Consider the following 19970-nt stretch of genomic DNA (forward strand, 5'->3'; position numbering starts at 1 on the left):
TGTGCGTGTAGTATGAGGTGGTGGTGTTTGTACCGAGGTGTAGTGTGCGTGTAGTATGAGGTGGTGGTGTTTGTACCGAGGTGTAGTGTGCGTGTAGTATGAGGTGGTGGTGTTTGTACCGAGGTGTAGTGTGCGTGTAGTATGAGGAGGTGGTGTTTGTACCGACGTGTAGTGTGCGTGTAGTATGAGGTGGTGGTGTTTGTATCGAGGTGTAGTGTGTGTGCAGTATGAGGTGGTGGTGTTAGTACCGAGGTGTAGTGTGCGTGTAGTATGAGGTGGTGGTGTTTGTATCGAGGTGTAGTGTGCGTGTAGTATGAGGTGGTGGTGTTTGTATCGAGGTGTAGTGTGCGTGTAGTATGAGGTGGTGGTGTTTGTATCGAGGTGTAGTGTGCGTGTAGTATGAGGTGGTGGTGTTTGTACCGAGGTGTGGTGTGCGTGTAGTATGAGGTGGTGGTGTTTGTACCGAGGTGTGGTGTGCGTGTAGTATGAGGTGGTGGTGTTTGTATCGAGGTGTAGTGTGCGTGTAGTATGAGGTGGTGGTGTTTGTACCGAGGTGTAGTGTGCGTGTACACTACACAGTACGTGTGGCGTTGGAAATGAACTTACAGTCTTGGAATGTGTAGTGGCCAATCAGAATGGAATACTCAACAACGCTGTGTTGTTGAACAGCGTTTTGTTCTTAGGCGTCGTTGTGTAGTACAGGCGGAACGAGCGCTCCCCCTGGTGGCGGAAACGATTCATGATGGTTCCACTTGGAGTCTGGCTGCGTTCCCAGTCCCCTACTTTTCCCCTTTTACTTGCTGTACGTACTGCAGCTACCATTACAAAGTAACAGTGTGCATACAATGCAAAGTGTGACTGGACATAGTACAATATCTTTGTATTTTTGGTATACTGCATTGTTCACATGATGCATTTGTTCCTACTTAAGTCTTCTAGCACTAAGTAGCGAGGTAGTATTGGAACATGTATGTGTAGAACAGTAGGGTTAGGTTAAGTCTAATGGCTAACTCAGCTCCCGGTTTAGAGTTAAAATCATAATAAATAAAACACTTAAATGACAAAGAATCAGATTTCAACATTTATTAAAGATGCATGGGGCCAAACACAACACAATATTAAGTCTACAATGAACAAACCCTGCTTTAAAACGGGTCAGAAATGCACAGGACATGGGCTTCAGTCGTCTGTGTGTCACAGTAACAGGAGCAGAGGAGAGGACATGTATCAACACATCGTATCGACGCTGAACCGCTGGGTCGGAGATCGCTCAGCTGGTCTCTGGATCTGACGGCCTACGAGGAGAAGAGAGACGTGATCCAACGGCAGCCACCGGGAGAGACACGTGATCCAACCAGCCACCAGGACAGAGACGTGATCCAACCAGACACCAGGACAGAGACGTGATCCAACCAGACACCAGGACAGAGAGAGACGTGATCCAACCAGACACCAGGACAGAGACGTGATCCAACCAGACACCAGGACAGAGACGTGATCCAACCAGACACCAGGACAGAGACGTGATCCAACCAGACACCAGGACAGAGACGTGATCCAACCAGACACCAGGACAGAGACGTGATCCAACCAGACACCAGGACAGAGACGTGATCCAACCAGACACCAGGACAGAGACGTGATCCAACCAGACACCAGGACAGAGACGTGATCCAACCAGACACCAGGACAGAGAGAGACGTGATCCAACCAGACACCAGGACAGAGAGAGACGTGATCCAACCAGACACCAGGACAGAGAGAGACGTGATCCAACCAGACACCAGGACAGAGACGTGATCCAACCAGACACCAGGACAGAGACGTGATCCAACCAGACACCAGGACAGAGAGAGACGTGATCCAACCAGACACCAGGACAGAGACGTGATCCAACCAGCCACCAGGACAGAGAGAGACGTGATCCAACCAGACACCAGGACAGAGAGAGACGTGATCCAACCAGACACCAGGACAGAGAGAGACGTGATCCAACCAGCCACCAGGACAGAGAGAGACGTGATCCAACCAGACACCAGGACAGAGACGTGATCCAACCAGACACCAGGACAGAGAGAGACGTGATCCAACCAGACACCAGGACAGAGACGTGATCCAACCAGACACCAGGACAGAGACGTGATCCAACCAGACACCAGGACAGAGACGTGATCCAACCAGACACCAGGACAGAGAGAGACGTGATCCAACCAGACACCAGGACAGAGACGTGATCCAACCAGACACCAGGACAGAGACGTGATCCAACCAGACACCAGGACAGAGACGTGATCCAACCAGACACCAGGACAGAGAGAGACGTGATCCAACCAGACACCAGGACAGAGACGTGATCCAACCAGACACCAGGACAGAGAGAGACGTGATCCAACCAGGCACCAGGACAGAGACGTGATCCAACCAGACACCAGGACAGAGACGTGATCCAACCAGACACCAGGACAGAGACGTGATCCAACCAGACACCAGGACAGAGAGAGACGTGATCCAACCAGACACCAGGACAGAGACGTGATCCAACCAGACACCAGGACAGAGAGAGACGTGATCCAACCAGACACCAGGACAGAGACGTGATCACAAGACACTAAGTAACTCTCAGTAAGTCTCAGTAACTCAGTAAGTCTCCACTGAATGAAGCATGTGCATTCAGTTGTATTTAGTTCTCATGCTATTATTATGTCTCCCCCCTGAGCGTCTCCTCACCCAGGTCCCGGTGGGTCAGGGGTCAGGGGTCAGGGGTGGCGGCTCCTGAAGGTGTGGATCCTCCGGCTGAGGTTGCGGGCCAGGCGGTCCACGGCCGAGCCGATGTGGCCCAGCTCCTTCCTGGAGGGAAGGCCCTCGATGTTCCCAGAGTACCAGAGGACCCAGCCCCCCAGGGAGAGCACCACCAGGAGGGCCCCTGGACACACACACGCACACACGCACACACGCACACACACACACACAGTTTCTGACATCTGATAGCTGGTAGATGTTTTGTATGTGTTGTGTGTTGATATATTGTGTGTTGATATATTGTGTGATGGTATATTGTGTGTTGATGTGCTGTGTGTTGATGTGTTGTGTGTAGTATGAGGTGGTGGTGTTTATATCGAGGTGTAGTGTGCGTGTAGTATGAGGTGGTGGTGTTTGTATCGAGGTGTAGTGTGCGTGTAGTATGAGGTGGTGGTGTTTATATCGAGGTGTAGTGTGCGTGTAGTATGAGGTGGTGGTGTTTGTACCGAGGTGTAGTGTGCGTGTAGTATGAGGTGGTGGTGTTTGTACCGAGGTGTAGTGTGCGTGTAGTATGAGGTGGTGGTGTTTGTATCGAGGTGTAGTGTGCGTGTAGTATGAGGTGGTGGTGTTTATATCGAGGTGTAGTGTGCGTGTAGTATGAGGTGGTGGTGTTTGTACCGAGGTGTAGTATGAGGTGGTGGTGTTTGTACCGAGGTGTAGTGTGCGTGTAGTATGAGGTGGTGGTGTTTATATCGAGGTGTAGTGTGCGTGTAGTATGAGGTGGTGGTGTTTGTACCGAGGTGTAGTATGAGGTGGTGGTGTTTGTATCGAGGTGTAGTGTTCGTGTAGTATGAGGTGGTGGTGTTTATATCGAGGTGTAGTGTGCGTGTAGTATGAGGTGGTGGTGTTTGTATCGAGGTGTAGTGTGCGTGTAGTATGAGGTGGTGGTGTTTGTACCGAGGTGTAGTGTGCGTGTAGTATGAGGTGGTGGTGTTTGTACCGAGGTGTAGTGTGCGTGTAGTATGAGGTGGTGGTGTTTGTACCGAGGTGTAGTGTGCGTGTAGTATGAGGTGGTGGTGTTTGTACCGAGGTGTAGTATGAGGTGGTGGTGTTTGTATCGAGGTGTAGTGTTCGTGTAGTATGAGGTGGTGGTGTTTGTATCGAGGTGTAGTGTGTGTGTAGTATGAGGTGGTGGTGTTTGTACCGAGGTGTAGTGTGCGTGTAGTATGAGGTGGTGGTGTTTGTATCGAGGTGTAATGTGCGTGTAGTATGAGGTGGTGGTGTTTGTACCGAGGTGTAGTGTGCGTGTAGTATGAGGTGGTGGTGTTTGTACCGAGGTGTAGTGTGCGTGTAGTATGAGGTGGTGGTGTTTGTACCGAGGTGTAGTGTGCGTGCAGTATGAGGTGGTGGTGTTTGTATCGAGGTGTAGTGTGCGTGTAGTATGAGGTGGTGGTGTTTGTATCGAGGTGTAGTGTGCGTGTAGTATGAGGTGGTGGTGTTTGTACCGAGGTGTAGTGTGCGTGTAGTATGAGGTGGTGGTGTTTGTACCGAGGTGTAGTGTGCGTGTAGTATGAGGTGGTGGTGTTTGTACCGAGGTGTAGTGTGCGTGCAGTATGAGGTGGTGGTGTTTGTATCGAGGTGTAGTGTGCGTGTAGTATGAGGTGGTGGTGTTTGTATCGAGGTGTAGTGTGCGTGTAGTACGAGGTGGTGGTGTTTGTACCGAGGTGTAGTGTGCGTGTAGTACGAGGTGGTGGTGTTTGTACCGAGGTGTAGTGTGCGTGCAGTATGAGGTGGTGGTGTTTGTATCGAGGTGTAGTGTGCGTGTAGTATGAGGTGGTGGTGTTTGTACCGAGGTGTAGTGTGCGTGTAGTACGAGGTGGTGGTGTTTGTACCGAGGTGTAGTGTGCGTGCAGTACGAGGTGGTGGTGTTTGTATCGAGGTGTAGTGTGCGTGCAGTATGAGGTGGTGGTGTTTGTATCGAGGTGTAGTGTGCGTGTAGTATGAGGTGGTGGTGTGGTGTTTGTATCGAGGTGTAGTGTGCGCGTACACTACACAGTACGTGTAGTGTTGGAAAGGAACTTAGAGTCTTGGAATGTGTATTGGCCAATCAGAATGGAGTACTTCTCCGTCAGTACTGTACCTGGTGGTGTTAGGGTGGAGCTACTCCATCAGTACTGTACCTGGTGGTGTTAGGGTGGAGCTACTCCGTCAGTACTGCACCTGGTGGTGTTAGGGTGGAGCTACTCCGTCAGTACTGCACCTGGTGGTGTTAGAGTGGAGCTACTCCGTCAGTACTGTACCCGGTGGTGTTAGGGTGGAGCTACTCCGTCAGTACTGTACCTGGTGGTGTTAGGGTGGAGCTACTCCGTCAGTACTGTACCTGGTGGTGTTAGGGTGGAGCTACTCCGTCAGTACTGTACCTGGTGGTGTTAGGGTGGAGCTACTCCGTCAGTACTGTACCTGGTGGTGTTAGGGTGGAGCTACTCCGTCAGTACTGTACCTGGTGGTGTTAGGGTGGAGCTACTCCGTCAGTACTGTACCTGGTGGTGTTAGGGTGGAGCTACTCCGTCAGTACTGTACCTGGTGGTGTTAGGGTGGAGCTACTCCGTCAGTACTGTACCTGGTGGTGTTAGGGTGGAGCTACTCCGTCAGTACTGTACCTGGTGGTGTTAGGGTGGAGCTACTCCGTCAGTACTGTACCTGGTGGTACTAGAGTGGAGCTACTCCGTCAGTACTGTACCCGGTGGTGTTAGGGTGGAGCTACTCCGTCAGTACTGTACCTGGTGGTGTTAGGGTGGAGCTACTCCGTCAGTACTGTACCTGGTGGTGTTAGGGTGGAGCTACTCCGTCAGTACTGTACCTGGTGGTGTTAGGGTGGAGCTACTCCGTCAGTACTGTACCTGGTGGTGTTAGGGTGGAGCTACTCCGTCAGTACTGTACCTGTGTACACCAGCAGGTCTCCGAAGTCCTGTCCGTTGAGCTCCAGCGGGGCGAAGACCCCGAGCAGCAGGGACGCCCCCCCCAGGAGGTCCATGAGGAGGGCGAAGGCCAGCGCCCCCTTACAGTGGGACAGCCCCTTCAGCTGCATGGCCTGGAGACAGGAACGGGTCTGAGGACAGGGTCTGAGGGTCTGAGGACAGGGTCTGAGGGTCTGAGGACAGGGTCTGCGAACAGGGTCTGAGGACAGGGTCTGAGGGTCTGAGGGCAGGGTCTGAGGGTCTGAGGACAGGGTCTGAGGGTCTGAGGACGGGGTCTGAGGACAGGGTCTGAGGGTCTGAGGACAGGGTCTGAGGGTCTGAGGACGGGGTCTGAGGACAGGGTCTGAGGGTCTGAGGACAGGGTCTGAGGACAGGGTCTGAGGGTCTGAGGGTCTGAGGACAGGGTCTGAGGGTCTGAGGACAGGGTCTGAGGGTCTGAGGGTCTGAGGACAGGGTCTGAGGGTCTGAGGACAGAGTCTGAGGGTCTGAGGACAGGGTCTGAGAACAGGGTCTGAGGACAGGGTCTGAGGGTCTGAGGCGATAGAATGCTGCACTGAGCGATAGAACGCTGCGCTGAGCGATAGAACGCCCTGCTGAGCGAGCAGCGCAGCGATAGATCGCTGCGCTGCTCTGCAATAGCACACCGCCACCTCCCTCCCCCTCAACCTCCCCCACCAATCGTTCTCAAGCATCGCTGGTAACACTGACATACCTGTGGGAAATCTGCATGATTAACCTCCCAAGTTATATGGGCATCCCAGCTTCCTCCACATGATCCGACATCGCAAGCCTAACACAGTCAGCAAACACTGATCTGCAGTCTCTTAAAAGTGTGTCGGGCCATTTTAAGATATAAGCCTCAGATAACTTTATTCATCCCAGTAGTACACAATTCAGTTTTCAGTTCCCAGTCATGAATAAATGAACACAATAAATAGCAATATAGTATTATATATCGACCAAGCATCACTATGCACTATAGACGTCACTATGCACTATAGACGTCACTAGACACTATAGACGTCACTAGACACTATCGTCACTATGTACTATAGACGTCACTATGCACTATAGACGTCACTATGCACTATAGACGTCACTATGCACTATAGACGTCACTATGCACTATAGACGTCACTATGCACTATAGACGTCACTATACTTTATAGACGTCACTATACACTATAGACCTCACTATGTTCTATAGACGTCACTATGCACTATAGACGTCACTATACTTTATAGACGTCACTATACAATATAGACGTCAACACTATAGACTTCACTATGCACTTTAGACGTCACTCTGGACGTCACTTTACACTGACGTCATGATGTGATCCAGATGCCTAGGAGACCAGCCTTCCGAGTTGGAAGTGGGGAAATCTCCCAGCTTTCCTGCGGCATTTCACGGAGGCACGCCCCTTTTTTGTCATCTCGGAATTCTTAGAGTAGACCGAGATGACGCAATAAACAAAGATGGCCTCGCCCATGTCCCTACACTATAGACGTCACTATACACTATAGACGTCACTATACACTATTACCTTCGCCCTAAACTCCCAGCCCAAAGGTTCTGGTAGCCAGATAGACGTCCCCCAAATACCTGGAGCTGGACGGGACCACAGAGAGCAGTCTGGTATTGAGACAATGACATTAGATGTAAAGTAGCTTCCCCACAATTAAGAGAGAAACACAACGAAACAAGGAAGGACCGCGGAGAACCAAGGACAATGGACGGTATCGCGTTTACGATACCGGGTGACTTTTTCCTTTCCTTAAAAAGTTTGAATGCGTGCTTCATTTATCCGAGGTAACTTTACTCCTCGATCCTGGAACCGACACCCACAAACACACTATACATGCACATACCATGTCATACACACACACACACACACACACACACACACACACACACACACACACACACACACACACACACACACACACACACACACACACACACACACACACACACACACACACACACACACACACACACACAATCATCGCGGATAGAGCATATTTAAATATAGTTCGCCACAGCCAGGACCAAGACTCTGCAGGTCGGAACAGCAGACCTCAGATCTGCGTTAAAACAAAATAGGCCTGGGATCCAACTTCTTATTACCAAGTTATACGACCTGAGGTTGGACTTACCTTTTCGGTTTGGTTGCAGTGCCTTGGACTGAGGCTATCCTAGCTCTGATCAGAGGGGATCCGGTCTGCTGCTCCACGCCCGGTCACAGCGACGACGTCCTTCCGTATACACACACACACACACACACACACACACACACACACACACACACACACACACACACACACACACACACACACACACACACACACACACACACACACACACACACACACACACACACACACACACACACACACACACACACACACGCATACACACATTACACACACACCTGAGCCCCGCCCAAGTTTCGTATTACCAATAGCACTTTTTGACTGGGACCCCACATATTCCAAGTACACGCACCTTTTATGCACGTATACATATAACCGAGGGCATGAATAGGAAGTTGACGGCAAAAATAGAATTATTCATAAATAAATAAAAACATTGACATTAGCGCGTGTGCGCAGGCGCAGACCGCTCCTCGCCAGGCACTTATAATCAGGTAATTAGTGAGAGAGTTTCGCCTTGTGACTGAACTCTGCAAACCTTCAGCCGATATTACTGCACTATAACTCAACACGGCGAACCGACTTCTGTATTTATAGAAAATAGGAAAAGTTTGGAGAAAGTAATTTATCGTCCCTATTCGTCACTATCAACAAGTTAATCGCTCGTTTCTCAGAGTTTAAGCGAAATTTGCGCAGAGATGAATCCGAGCCCGAGCAGGAACGAAACGGAGACCGCAGGTAAAATAAAGTGCTGATTCACACATTAATATTAATGTTAATAGTATAAAGTGTAGATCAGGGTCCGTTCCATGGCTGTGGTTAGTGGTAAGGCTACAGCCTCTAAAGGTATACTGTAGGCTGGGAGGATGACGATGGGATTAAGACACGTTTTGAACACTCGCCCTTACTAGTTACAGCACGAAATGTTTGAATATCCTTTACACCAGTTATTTAATTTCCTATAGAATAAAAAAAATAAGCCAATGTAAATATACCTAATTAATCGGACTAAGATCCTCTTTATATACTGTCTCTGTGTCTATCCCCTTATTGCTCTTTAAAGACTGGTCTCTACTGTTTAACCCCTACCTGCTCCTTAATGACCTGTCTCTGTACTGTCTAACCCCTACCTGCTCCTTAATGACCTGTCTCTGTACGCTCCAACCCCTACCTGCTCCTTAATGACCTGTCTCTGTACTGTCCAACCCCTACCTGCTCCTTAATGACCTGTCTCTGTACTGTCTAACCCCTACCTGCTCCTTAATGACCTGTCTCTGTACTGTCTAACCCCTACCTGCTCCTTAATGACCTGTCTCTGTACTGTCTAACCCCTACCTGCTCCTCAATGACCTGTCTCTGTACTGTCTAACCCCTACCTACTCCTTAATGACCTGTCTCTGTACTGTCTAACCCCTACCTGCTCCTTAATGACCTGTCTCTGTACTGTCTAACCCCTACCTGCTCCTTAATGACCTGTCTCTGCACTGTCTAACCCCTACCTGCACCTTAATGACCTGTCTCTGTACTGTCTAACCCCTACCTGCTCCTTAAGGACCTGTCTCTGTACTGTCTAACCCCTACCTGCTCCTTAATGACCTGTCTCTGTACTGTCTAACCCCTACCTGCTCCTTAATGACCTGTCTCTGCACTGTCTAACCCCTACCTGCACCTTAATGACCTGTCTCTGTACTGTCTAACCCCTACCTGCACCTTAATGACCTGTCTCTGCACTGTCTAACCCCTACCTGCACCTTAATGACCTGTCTCTGCACTGTCTAACCCCTACCTGCTCCTTAATGACCTGTCTCTGTACTGTCTAACCCCTACCTGCTCCTTAATGACCTGTCTCTACTGTCTAACCCCTTCCTGCTCCTTAATGACCTGTCTCTGTACTGTCTAACCCCTACCTGCTCCTTAAGGACCTCTCTTTATACCACCAGAGGTAATACTTGTGTTAAGTTGAACAGTAGTACAGTATTACAACTCCTCCATATTGGAGCTCACTTTACCCTCCTCAGGCGGAGGAGGAGGAGGAGGAGGAGGAGGAGGAGGAGGAGGAGGAGGAGGAGGAGGTGGAGGAGGTGGAGGAGGCGGAGGAGGGAGTCTGTACCTGGACGCCTATGAGGTTCCCTTCAGCCTGGAGGAGAACATGCAGCGTGCACCCTGCTACCACGCCCCTCCCCACCTCATCGACGGTGAGCTGACCGCACAGCCGACCAACTACTAACTAAACTAAACAGTAACTAAACAGTAACTAAAGCTTAAGTTACTCTGAGCGCATCAGGAGCTGACAGTCCAGCTTACTAAACTAAACTAAACTAAACTAAACTAAACTAAACTAAACCAAACCAAAGCTTTAGTTACTCTGATCCATCAGGAGCTGACAGTACAGCCTACTAAACTAAACTTAGCTAAACTAAACTAAACCAAAGCTTTAGGCCCCGTCCACACGAAGCCGATTACATGGCGAAACCGCAAAGGTCTTGTACGGTTCGGCCTTCTGTCCACACGAAGCCGGCGAATCCGCTGACCGAAACCGCAAACTTCTGAAACCACCCTCGGAGGTGGTTTCAAATCTATCCGGTTTCGTTTTGGTTTCGTGTGGACGCCTGAAACCGACTGAAACCGCAAACCATGACGTCATCGCCCCACCCCTCGACCTCCTAGCCAATGGCGCTTAAGCCCGCGGAGTCTCAGAAATCACAACAAAAAAGATGATGGCGGACTACAAGCTTGTAATCGTTCTGCAGCATATTATGTCCCTTGTTGGGTTGCTAAGCCATTATTTATTGAGAATCTAGTTCGCCATAGTCGAAGAGCTGTTTGTTTGTGTTGTTAGTGGTTCGGGGGGCAGCCTTTATGCGCATGCTCGCCTCTTCTTCTTCTGGATTTGTGTACCAGAAGCAGCGCCCCTTATGGGCCTGGAATGTTTACTACAGCGTTTCTACAGATCTATCCGGTTTCGCTTGGCTTCGTCTTTACGGAGGTACTTCGAAACCGGATAGATCGAAACCGTAACGGTTTCGCCCGTTTCGGCTTCGTGTGGACGGGGCCTTAGTTACTCTGAGCTGACAGTACTTTAGTTCTATAGCTTTACGGTATAGCATAATAAAGGTTTATTTACGCATCATTATTTTATGGATTATATATGTATTATGTATTATGTTCTGAGACTAGATCAGATGAGGTTATAGTGGAGGGTTTAGAAGTCAGATTAACCGTAGTGAAGCAGGGCTGAAGACTAACCAGTGGTGTAAAGACAGGGAGTCTGACTGGACTAACCCTGATCCTAATGGGGGGGGGGGGGGGGGGGGGGGGGGTGTAGTAGTAGAGTCTGACTGGAGCACTAACCCTGATCCTAACGGAGGGGGGGGGGGGGTAGTAGAGTCTGACTGGAGCACTAACCCTGATCCTAACGGGGGGGGGGGGGGGTAGTAGAGTCTGACTGGAGCACTAACCCTGATCCTAACGGGGGGGGGGGGGGGTAGAGTCTGACTGGAGCACTAACCCTGATCCTAACGGGGGGGGGGTAGTAGAGTCTGACTGGACTAACCCTGATCCTAACGGGGGGGGGGGGGGGGGGTAGTAGAGTCTGACTGGAGCACTAACCCTGATCCTAACGGGGGGGGGGGGGGGGGTAGTAGAGTCTGACTGGACTAACCCTGATCCTAACGGGGGGGGGGGGGGGGGTGGTAGAGTCTGACTGGAGCACTAACCCTGATCCTAACGGGGGGGGGGGGGTAGAGTCTGACTGGAGCACTAACCCTGATCCTAACGGGGGGGGGGGGGGGGGCTAGTAGAGTCTGACTGGAGCACTAACCCTGATCCTAACGGGGGGGGGGGGGGTAGAGTCTGACTGGAGCACTAACCCTGATCCTAACGGGGGGGGGGGGGGTAGTAGTAGAGTCTGACTGGACTAACCCTGATCCTAACGGGGGGGGGGGGGGGGTAGTAGTAGAGTCTGACTGGACTAACCCTGATCCTAACGGGGGGGGGGGGGGGGTAGTAGTAGAGTCTGACTGGACTAACCCTGATCCTAACGGGGGGGGGGGGGGGGGGGGTAGTAGAGTCTGACTGGAGCACTAACCCTGATCCTAATGGGGGGGGGGGGGGGGGGGGTAGTAGAGTCTGACTGGAGCACTAACCCTGATCCTAATGGGGGGGGGGGTAGTAGTAGAGTCTGACTGGAGCACTAACCCTGATCCTAACGGGGGGGGGTAGTAGAGTCTGACTGGAGCACTAACCCTGATCCTAATGGGGGGGGGGGGGGGGTAGAGTCTGACCTCAGACTACATAGTCCTCCCCATCCTCTATGGAACCAGTTGTGAGCGCAGTCCATCCAGTAACACCGGACCGCACAGGGTTAGGTTTACCCACTAACCATCACCAGGTTAACCCATCCCCCGCACACCACAGAGACCGCTAGGGTCAAAGAGTTAGAACCTGGAGTTAGGGTCACCGTTGATGTTTCCTGTCCCCCCCCCCCGGCTCCAGAGGGCCTGGTCTCGGAGGCTCCGCCCCCCTACAGCTCCTTCATGCTGATCTCTAACCTGCGCACCCACCTGTACGTGTCCCTGGAGAAGAACGCCTGGCAGCAGAGGCGCATCGAGGAGCTGGAGGAGGAGAGGAACTTCCTGCGCTGCCAGCTGGACCGCTTCATCGTCAGCATGCGCTCCTACGAAGGTCTGCTGGTTATAGCTGCACTATGCTACCACCTCTAGGCTACCAGCGCTAGGCTACCAGCGCTAGGCTACCAGCGCTAGGCTACTACCGCTAGGCTACCACCGCTAGGCTACCACCGCTAGAGAGGAGGAGGGAGAGGAGGAGGAGGAGGAGGAGGAGGAGGAGCAGGAAGAGGAGTAGGGCAGAGGGGCGTCGCTATACTTAGTTGTACAGAGGACGCATGGCCGCCCCTGTCACCTCAACTCAACTTTATAAGTTCAGTCCTGGATCACAGAAACACAAATAACCCAGTGGGGGGGAGAGGAAGGGGAGAGGGGAGGGGGAGAGAGAGAGAGGAGGAGAGGGAGGAGGAGGAGGGAGAGGAGGAGGAGAGGAGGAGGAGGAGGAGGAGGAGGAGGAGGAGGAGGAGGAGGAGGAGGAGGAGGGATCTGTTCAGGACAGGGTGACCGGACAGACGCAGGACTGTCCCCACGGGCTCATACTAGAACAGACTGCTCAGAGGTTCTCCTGTCTCCTCTCTCCCCCCTACTCTCCCCTCTCTCCCCCCTACTCTGACCTCTCTCCCCCCTACTCTCCCCTCTCTCCCCCCTACTCTCCCCTCTCTCCCCCCTACTCTCCCCTCTCTCCCCCCTACTCTGACCTCTCTCTCCCCTACTCTCCTCTCTCCCCCCTACTCACTCCTCTCTCCCCCCTACTCTGACCTCTCTCTCCCCTACTCTGACCTCTCTCCCCCCTACTCTCTCCTCTCTCTCCCCTACTCTGACCTCTCTCCCCCCTACTCTCTCCTCTCTCCCCCCTACTCTCTCCTCTCTCCCCCCTACTCTCTCCTCTCTCCCCCCCCTCCCCCCCCCAGCAGACTGGGCAGGTGACCTCCAGCGGGGAGTGAAGGCCCAGCCCGCGTCCTCCCCCACCCCCCCCCTCCCCCATGACCACCCGCTCTGGCATGGCCCTCCGGCGCCTCCAGAGCCAGGGCCCGGGCCCCAGGCCCCGCCGCCCCCCCTCCGTGCCCGGTGAGACCCCCGAGCACCTCAACACCACTGCTCAAAACAGGGAGCCCCATGTTAACATCAGGGTGCCCCCATGTTAATATCAGGGTGCCCCCATGTTAATATCAGGGTGCCCCCATGTTAACATCAGGGTGCCCCCATGTTAACATCAGGGTGCCCCCATGGTAATATCAGGGTGCCCCCATGTTAATATCAGTGTGACCCCATGTTAACATCAGGGTGCCCCCATGTTAATATCAGGGTGCCCCCATGTTAATATCAGGGTGACCCCATGTTAACATCAGGGTGCCCCCATGTTAATATCAGGGTGCCCCCATGTTAACATCAGGGTGCCCCCATGTTAACATCAGGGTGCCCCCATGGTAACATCAGGGTGCCCCCATGGTAACATCAGGGTGCCCCCATGTTAATATCAGGGTGACCCCATGTTAACATCAGGGTGCCCCCATGTTAATATCAGGGTGCCCCCATGTTAATATCAGGGTGACCCCATGTTATCATCAGGGTGCCCCCATGTTAACATCAGTGTGCCCCCATGTTAATATCATGGTGCCCCCATGGTAATATCAGGGTGACCCCATGTTAATATCAGGGTGCCCCCATGTTATTCCTACTGGATCACACATAGTCCACTTTCCCCTGAGCCATGAAGCCCGACCATGTTAGTCCCACTGCCTTTAGCCTGGAAAGACCAACAGGAAGTCCCGCCTCCAGCTAACAGGTAACACGTAGTTCTTTACATCCTAGACCAGCAGGAAGTCCCGCCTCAAGCTAACAGGAAACACATGGACCTTTACATTGTAGACCAGCAGGAATTCCTGCCTCCAGCTAGCAGGAAACACAAGGACCTTTACATTGTAGACCAGCAGGAAGTCCCGGCTCCAGCTAGCAGGAAACACAAGGACCTTTATATCTTTGACCAGCATGAAGTCCCGCCTCCAGCTCACTTCCTCCTCTTGTGTCCACAGTGAAGCAGGAGTTCCACCTGGAAGAGGAGAAGTTCTACACGGATGAGGAGTACGTGGAGGAGGCGGAGGTTGAAAGCGAGGAGGAGGAGGAGGAGGAGAAGAGGAAGGGGGGCCGTGGGGGGCGGGCCTGTGGGGAGCCCAGGATGAAGATGAGGCGGGTCTTCAGGATCACCCACGGCCGGGAGCGCCAGAGAGGTATGGCCTGCTAGAACCTTCTGGGTCTGGAGAACCTTCTAGAACCTTCTGGGTCTGGAGAATCTTCTAGAAGCTTCTGGGTCTGGAGGACCTTCTAGAACCTTCTGGGTCTGGAGAACCTTCTAGAACCTCCTGGGTCTGGAGAACCTTCTAGAACCTTCTGGGTCTGGAGGACCTTCTAGAACCTCCTGGGTCTGGAGGACCTTCTAGAAGCTTCTGGGTCTGGAGAACCTTCTAGAACCTTCTGGGTCTGGAGGACCTTCTAGAACCTCCTGGGTCTGGAGGACCTTCTAGAAGCTTCTGGGTCTGGAGAACCTTCTAGAACCTCCTGGGTCTGGAGGACCTTCTAGAACCTTCTGGGTCTGGAGAACCTTCTAGAACCTCCTGGGTCTGGAGGACCTTCTAGAAGCTTCTGGGTCTGGAGGACCTTCTAGAACCTCCTGGGTCTGGAGGACCTTCTAGAAGCTTCTGGGTCTGGAGAACCTTCTAGAACCTCCTGGGTCTCGAGGACCTTCTAGAACCTTCTGGGTCTGGAGAACCTTCTAGAACCTCCTGGGTCTGGAGGACCTTCTAGAAGCTTCTGGGTCTGGAGAACCTTCTAGAACCTCCTGGGTCTGGAGGACCTTCTAGAAGCTTCTGGGTCTGGAGGACCTTCTAGAACCTCCTGGGTCTGGAGGACCTTCTAGAAGCTTCTGGGTCTGGAGAACCTTCTAGAACCTCCTGGGTCTGGAGGACCTTCTAGAACCTCCTGGGTCTGGGGAACCTTCTAGAACCTTCTGGGTCCGGAGAACCTTCTACAATAACGCTCTAAAACGTGATGGAACCTCTCTCTCTGTCTCTCCCTCCTCTCGGTCTCCCCCCCCTGTCTCCCCCCTCCCTCTCTTCCTCCGTCTCTCCCTCCCCCCCGCCTCCCTCTCTTCCCCCCTTCCACTCCCCCCCTGTCTCCCTCCTTCCCTCCGTCTCCCTCCCACACTCTCCCCGCCCTGCCTTCCCCCCTCCGTCTCCCTCCCTCTCTCCCCCCGTCTTCCCCCCTCCGTCTCCCTCCCTCCCTCCCCCCCCCCCTGTCTTCCCCCCTCCCTCTCCCTCCCCCCCCCTCCGTCTCCCTCCCTCCCTCCCCCCTGCCTCCCTCCCCCCCTGTCTTCCACCCTCCCACTCCCCCCCCCGTCTCCCTCTTTCCCCCTGTCTTCCCCCCTCCCTCTCCCTCCCCCCCCCTCGTCTCCCTCTTCCCCCCTCCCTCTCCCTCCCCCCGTCTCCCTCCCTCCTTCCCTCCCCCCTCCCGCTCCACCCTAGTGAAGGATGCTGATGGGGTTCTGATGCGCTACAAGAAGATCCTGACTACGTACCAGAAGGTGCGGAGCATGTCGCGGGCGTTCCAGATCCACGGGGTGGACCGGAACACCATGGCCTCCACCTCGCCGGTCGCAGAGCTGCTGCTGGTCGCCCCCGAGAAGGTAGGGGCTCACCTAGCTTAAGCTTCATCCAAGTTAGGGCTCACCTAGTTTAAGCTTCATCTAAATTAGGGCTCACCTAGCTTAAGATTCATCTAAGCATGGATTAAAGTTCTCCGTCGCTACGACGGATTTCCGTCATTTGGAGTTCACAGAGGCCACTTCACATCTCCGATAACGTCGGGACAAATTTACAAACAGGCGTCATTTGGATAAACTAATCGCATATTAAGGATCTAAATAGGTACTTTCTCGCATAAAAAAATATTAAAACTTAAGAAAGTGATGTATTAACAGCACTGAAGCGAGAATTAAAACAGCTTTTAGCAGCTTTACCGCTACCGCTGCCGCGAAATGCATTCTGGGAAACTTGAATACTGTATACTGCGGTGCAGTCGGTCTGCTGTATACTGCATACTGAATCCCACATTCAGTATGCAGTATACAGTACATAGCGCGCAGTATGTAGTCGGCAGTACGGTAGTATGCAGTTTCGAACATGGACATAATACACGCGTGTATTATGTCGTCATACGTCAACGCCGGTAAAATTGTCAAATTATATAGTGAGTATTTAAAAGGTCTACCGTTAAAATTTACTGAAAACACAAGCATTTTAATGTACATCCCGATTATATATTAAATATATATTAAATATATTATATACAAATGTATATATATACACACCATTTTTGCGCCACATCTTACGTCTCTTTGTTGTGTTAGTGTTGAGTGTCAGAGCGAAAGTTAAGCTAGTATGAACTCCCTTATAATGATTGACGGCTCTGATGTATCGGATATTGATAAAACACAAAAAAATAAATGGAGATGGGCATGGCTGACGGAAACGGGGAACGATGGCAAGCCTTTTTTAGAGAGTAAAATATGAGACAAGCTTTGCAAAAAAAAAATCTTAGAGTCTAATTGAAAAAACAACAAAAAAATTGCAATAGATGCAAAAGAACAGCTGTTTAAAATCCTCCTCCTGTTGAACAGTATTGGTCGAGCATTTAAACGTGATGGCTGCATTTGGTGCTGACGTCTTATACATTTGTATTTCTTAAGCAGGTGTCAAGTAACCTAACCTGGAACATGTTTCACACACTGCATGTGACTTGGCTGTAGCGCGAATAAAATTTCAGTCAGAAGATTTTTTTTCACTTTAATCCCTGTCTAAATTAGGGCTCACCTAGTTTAAGCTTCATCTAAATTAGGGCTCACCTAGCTTAAGCTTCATCTAAGTTAGGGCTCACCTAGCTTAGGCTTCATCCAAGTTGGGCCTCACCTAGTTTAGGCTTCATCTAAATTAGGGCTCATCTAAATGAGGGATTATCTAATTTAAGCTTCATCTTATTTGAGCTTCATCTAAATTAGGGCTCCTCTAAATTAGGGCTCACCTAGTTTAAGCTTAATCTAAATTAGGGCTCACCTAGTTTAAGCTTAATCGAAATTAGGGCTCATCTAATTTAAGCTTCATCTAAATTAGGGCTCATCTGGCTTAAGGTTCATTGCTAAATTAGGGCTCATTGCTAAATTGTTAAGCCTAACATTACGTTGCAAAAACATTTGAAAAAATCGCAAAGGTCTTTAAGCTTATTTTTTTGCATTTAAATGATCTATAAAATGCAATACGGTACAAAATATTTCTGAAAACGTTTAAATAACTTCACTTGTGTGAAGCAATGTGTATTGTTTTCCATCCGACATTTTGTAACACACCGAGCAGCGTGTTTACGGAGAGGATTGTGGGTATTTTTGCTTGATGAGGATCCAGCGATGCATCCTTGGAAATTCTCGGAATTCTCAAAAACAAAGGGTATGAATTTCCGAGCGTTCTCGACATTGGAACAGTGCTTGTCTGCGTTTCTGACTTGGTTTCCTTAAAGGCCTCATGACATGCCACCAGGTGTGAGTGTGATTAGCCTTACAAGCTGTTTTGAAAAATCTGCCCCTTATGACATCACAAGTGGGCGTGTCCACCTAGATGTGCGATGTCTTTTTGTCTTTTTAAATGTTAATGTACAGGAAGTAGATCTCAGTGGAGTTTGATCCAGGTTCAGTTTGTCTTTATAAAGGTTAATGTACAGGAAGTAGATCTCAGTGGAGGTTGATCCAGGTTCAGTTTGTCTTTATAAAGATTAATGTACAGGAAGTAGATCTCAGTGGAGGTTGATCCAAGTGGTGTAAATGTTGGTCCCTCTGTCAGATGGCGGAAGTGGGGGAGTTTGAGGCGTCTAAGGAGAAGCTCCTGGACTACGCCCGGCGCTGCTACAAAACCATGGACGAGGCCACTCACGCCAAGGTGCAGAGCATGAAGAAGTCCCACGAGCTGCTGCCCATCTCCTACCGCTTCAGGAACTAGCCTCCTCCCGGTTCAGGAACTAGTCTCCTCCCGGTTCAGGAACTAGCCTCCTCCCGCTTCAGGAACTAGCCTCCTCCCGCATCAGGAGCTAGTCTCTACCACTGCAGAGACTAGTCTGCTGCCAGCTGGCGCTAGCTAGCTCAGGAGTAATTTAGTTGTTAGTTTAACAGATTTTTGTTCAGGAAGAAGTTTTGAGAAACACGTCTTCGTGGTTCAACATCTTAAGAACAAGACTAGAAGGGATTTGAAGACAATGTTATTACATTATTATTTTATAACTCAAGAGTATATTGGTTATTACATTATTATTATTTTTTTATTTTGGTTCAGGAGTTAACTTACTAGGTTAAAGATAGCAATAACGCTGATAAAATGTGACTAATTTCCTTCCTTCATTTATATATTATTTTATTTATATTATTATTTATATATAATTTATTTCCGTCCGATAGGAACGTGATGGTCAGAGTTCCCTGTCTAGGATTGATTGTTCATTTACTAAGAGATTCCAGCCAATAGTCTTGCTTGTTGTTTGCCTGCCATCTAGTTTGTTTACATCTAGCAAGCGAATGGCTGCTGTTTAGGTTGTCCCTCCCGTTTAAAACAACCAATGAATGATGAAGATTCAGAGTTTTTTTTTCCGTTTGTTTTGTAAAGAGATGCAAAGTACTGGAATATAATGTATCTCAAATGATCGTTTAAGAGGATGACATTTGTGTTTGCTGAAGCCCTTGTTTGGGATCTTTCCCAACCTGTGTACCTTACGTTCTGGGGTTAAGGGATACTGGATATTTGGTCTCAAATCGTAATAACACTGATAAACTGTGATTTACTAATTTCCTTAATCAGTTAATGTAATATTAATAAGTTTCAGCTTTTTCGTGTTAGAGGATATTGGATTAACACAATAAACCCTTTTCTCCCCTTCTGACGTTTCCTAACGTGTTTCCTTTGCGTACTTGAACGCGCCCAGTGCCCAGTGCGGGTCTTCTACTTCAGAACGGTGAGCAGAACGGGGACCTTGCTCAGTGTTCAGCGGCAGCAGGGTCAGTCTGTCTGTCTGACGGCCTCCTAGAGCCGCGTCAACGACATCCGAAGGCCGGGTGGTCGCCTTGGAAAAACGCTGCTCAATAGTTATCGCACATGAATGTAGACTCTGCTCAATAGTTATTTACATTTACATTTAGGGCATTTAGCAGGCGCTTTTATCCAAAGCGACTTACAATAAGTACATTTGTTATAAGAAGTGCATCAATATATCGCTTTCGGTACAGAAAGGATGTTCATAGAACCAAGTGCAAGTGCTACAATCCCTAGGCTAACCAATTCCCCGTGTTACAGCCATGATAGCAGCTACTGCAGTTGCTACACAGTTAAGTACTATGATACAATACAATACAACACAATACAGTGTACAATTGTGGCCAGAAGGG

General features: G+C 50.5%; 1 protein-coding gene and 1 pseudogene across 1 annotated transcript; one reads left to right on the plus strand and one right to left on the minus strand.

Moving 5' to 3' along the window:
• Window positions 1-1068: 1068 nt before the first annotated feature.
• On the minus strand, window positions 1069-8022 carry tmem238a (transmembrane protein 238a). Its single transcript, XM_030347759.1, has 4 exons — window positions 7878-8022; window positions 5680-5830; window positions 2728-2923; window positions 1069-1295 (listed from the first exon to the last, which is right to left on the minus strand). Exons 2-3 carry the CDS (start codon window positions 5825-5827, stop codon window positions 2757-2759), a joined length of 315 nt encoding a protein of 104 aa, XP_030203619.1. The 5' UTR covers window positions 5828-5830; window positions 7878-8022; the 3' UTR covers window positions 1069-1295; window positions 2728-2756.
• A 550-nt stretch (window positions 8023-8572) lies between these two features.
• On the plus strand, window positions 8573-19465 carry LOC115535999 (coiled-coil domain-containing protein 106-like; annotated as a pseudogene).
• The last annotated feature ends 505 nt before the right edge of the window (window positions 19466-19970 follow it).

The sequence above is a fragment of the Gadus morhua genome, chromosome 22, assembly GCF_902167405.1.
Source record: "Gadus morhua chromosome 22, gadMor3.0, whole genome shotgun sequence".
Taxonomy (NCBI): Eukaryota; Metazoa; Chordata; class Actinopteri; order Gadiformes; family Gadidae; genus Gadus; species Gadus morhua.

What these genes read in the sequence shown, in the direction of transcription:
- tmem238a (XM_030347759.1), bottom strand. Translation starts at nt 5,827, where the DNA reads ATGCAGCTGAAGGGGCTGTCCCACTGTAAGGGGGCGCTGGCCTTCGCC. An exon ending in AGACCTGCTGGTGTACACAG is followed by an intron (nt 2,924 to 5,679) that starts GTACAGTACTGA and finishes GTGTGTGTCCAG; the next exon opens with GGGCCCTCCTGGTGGTGCTC.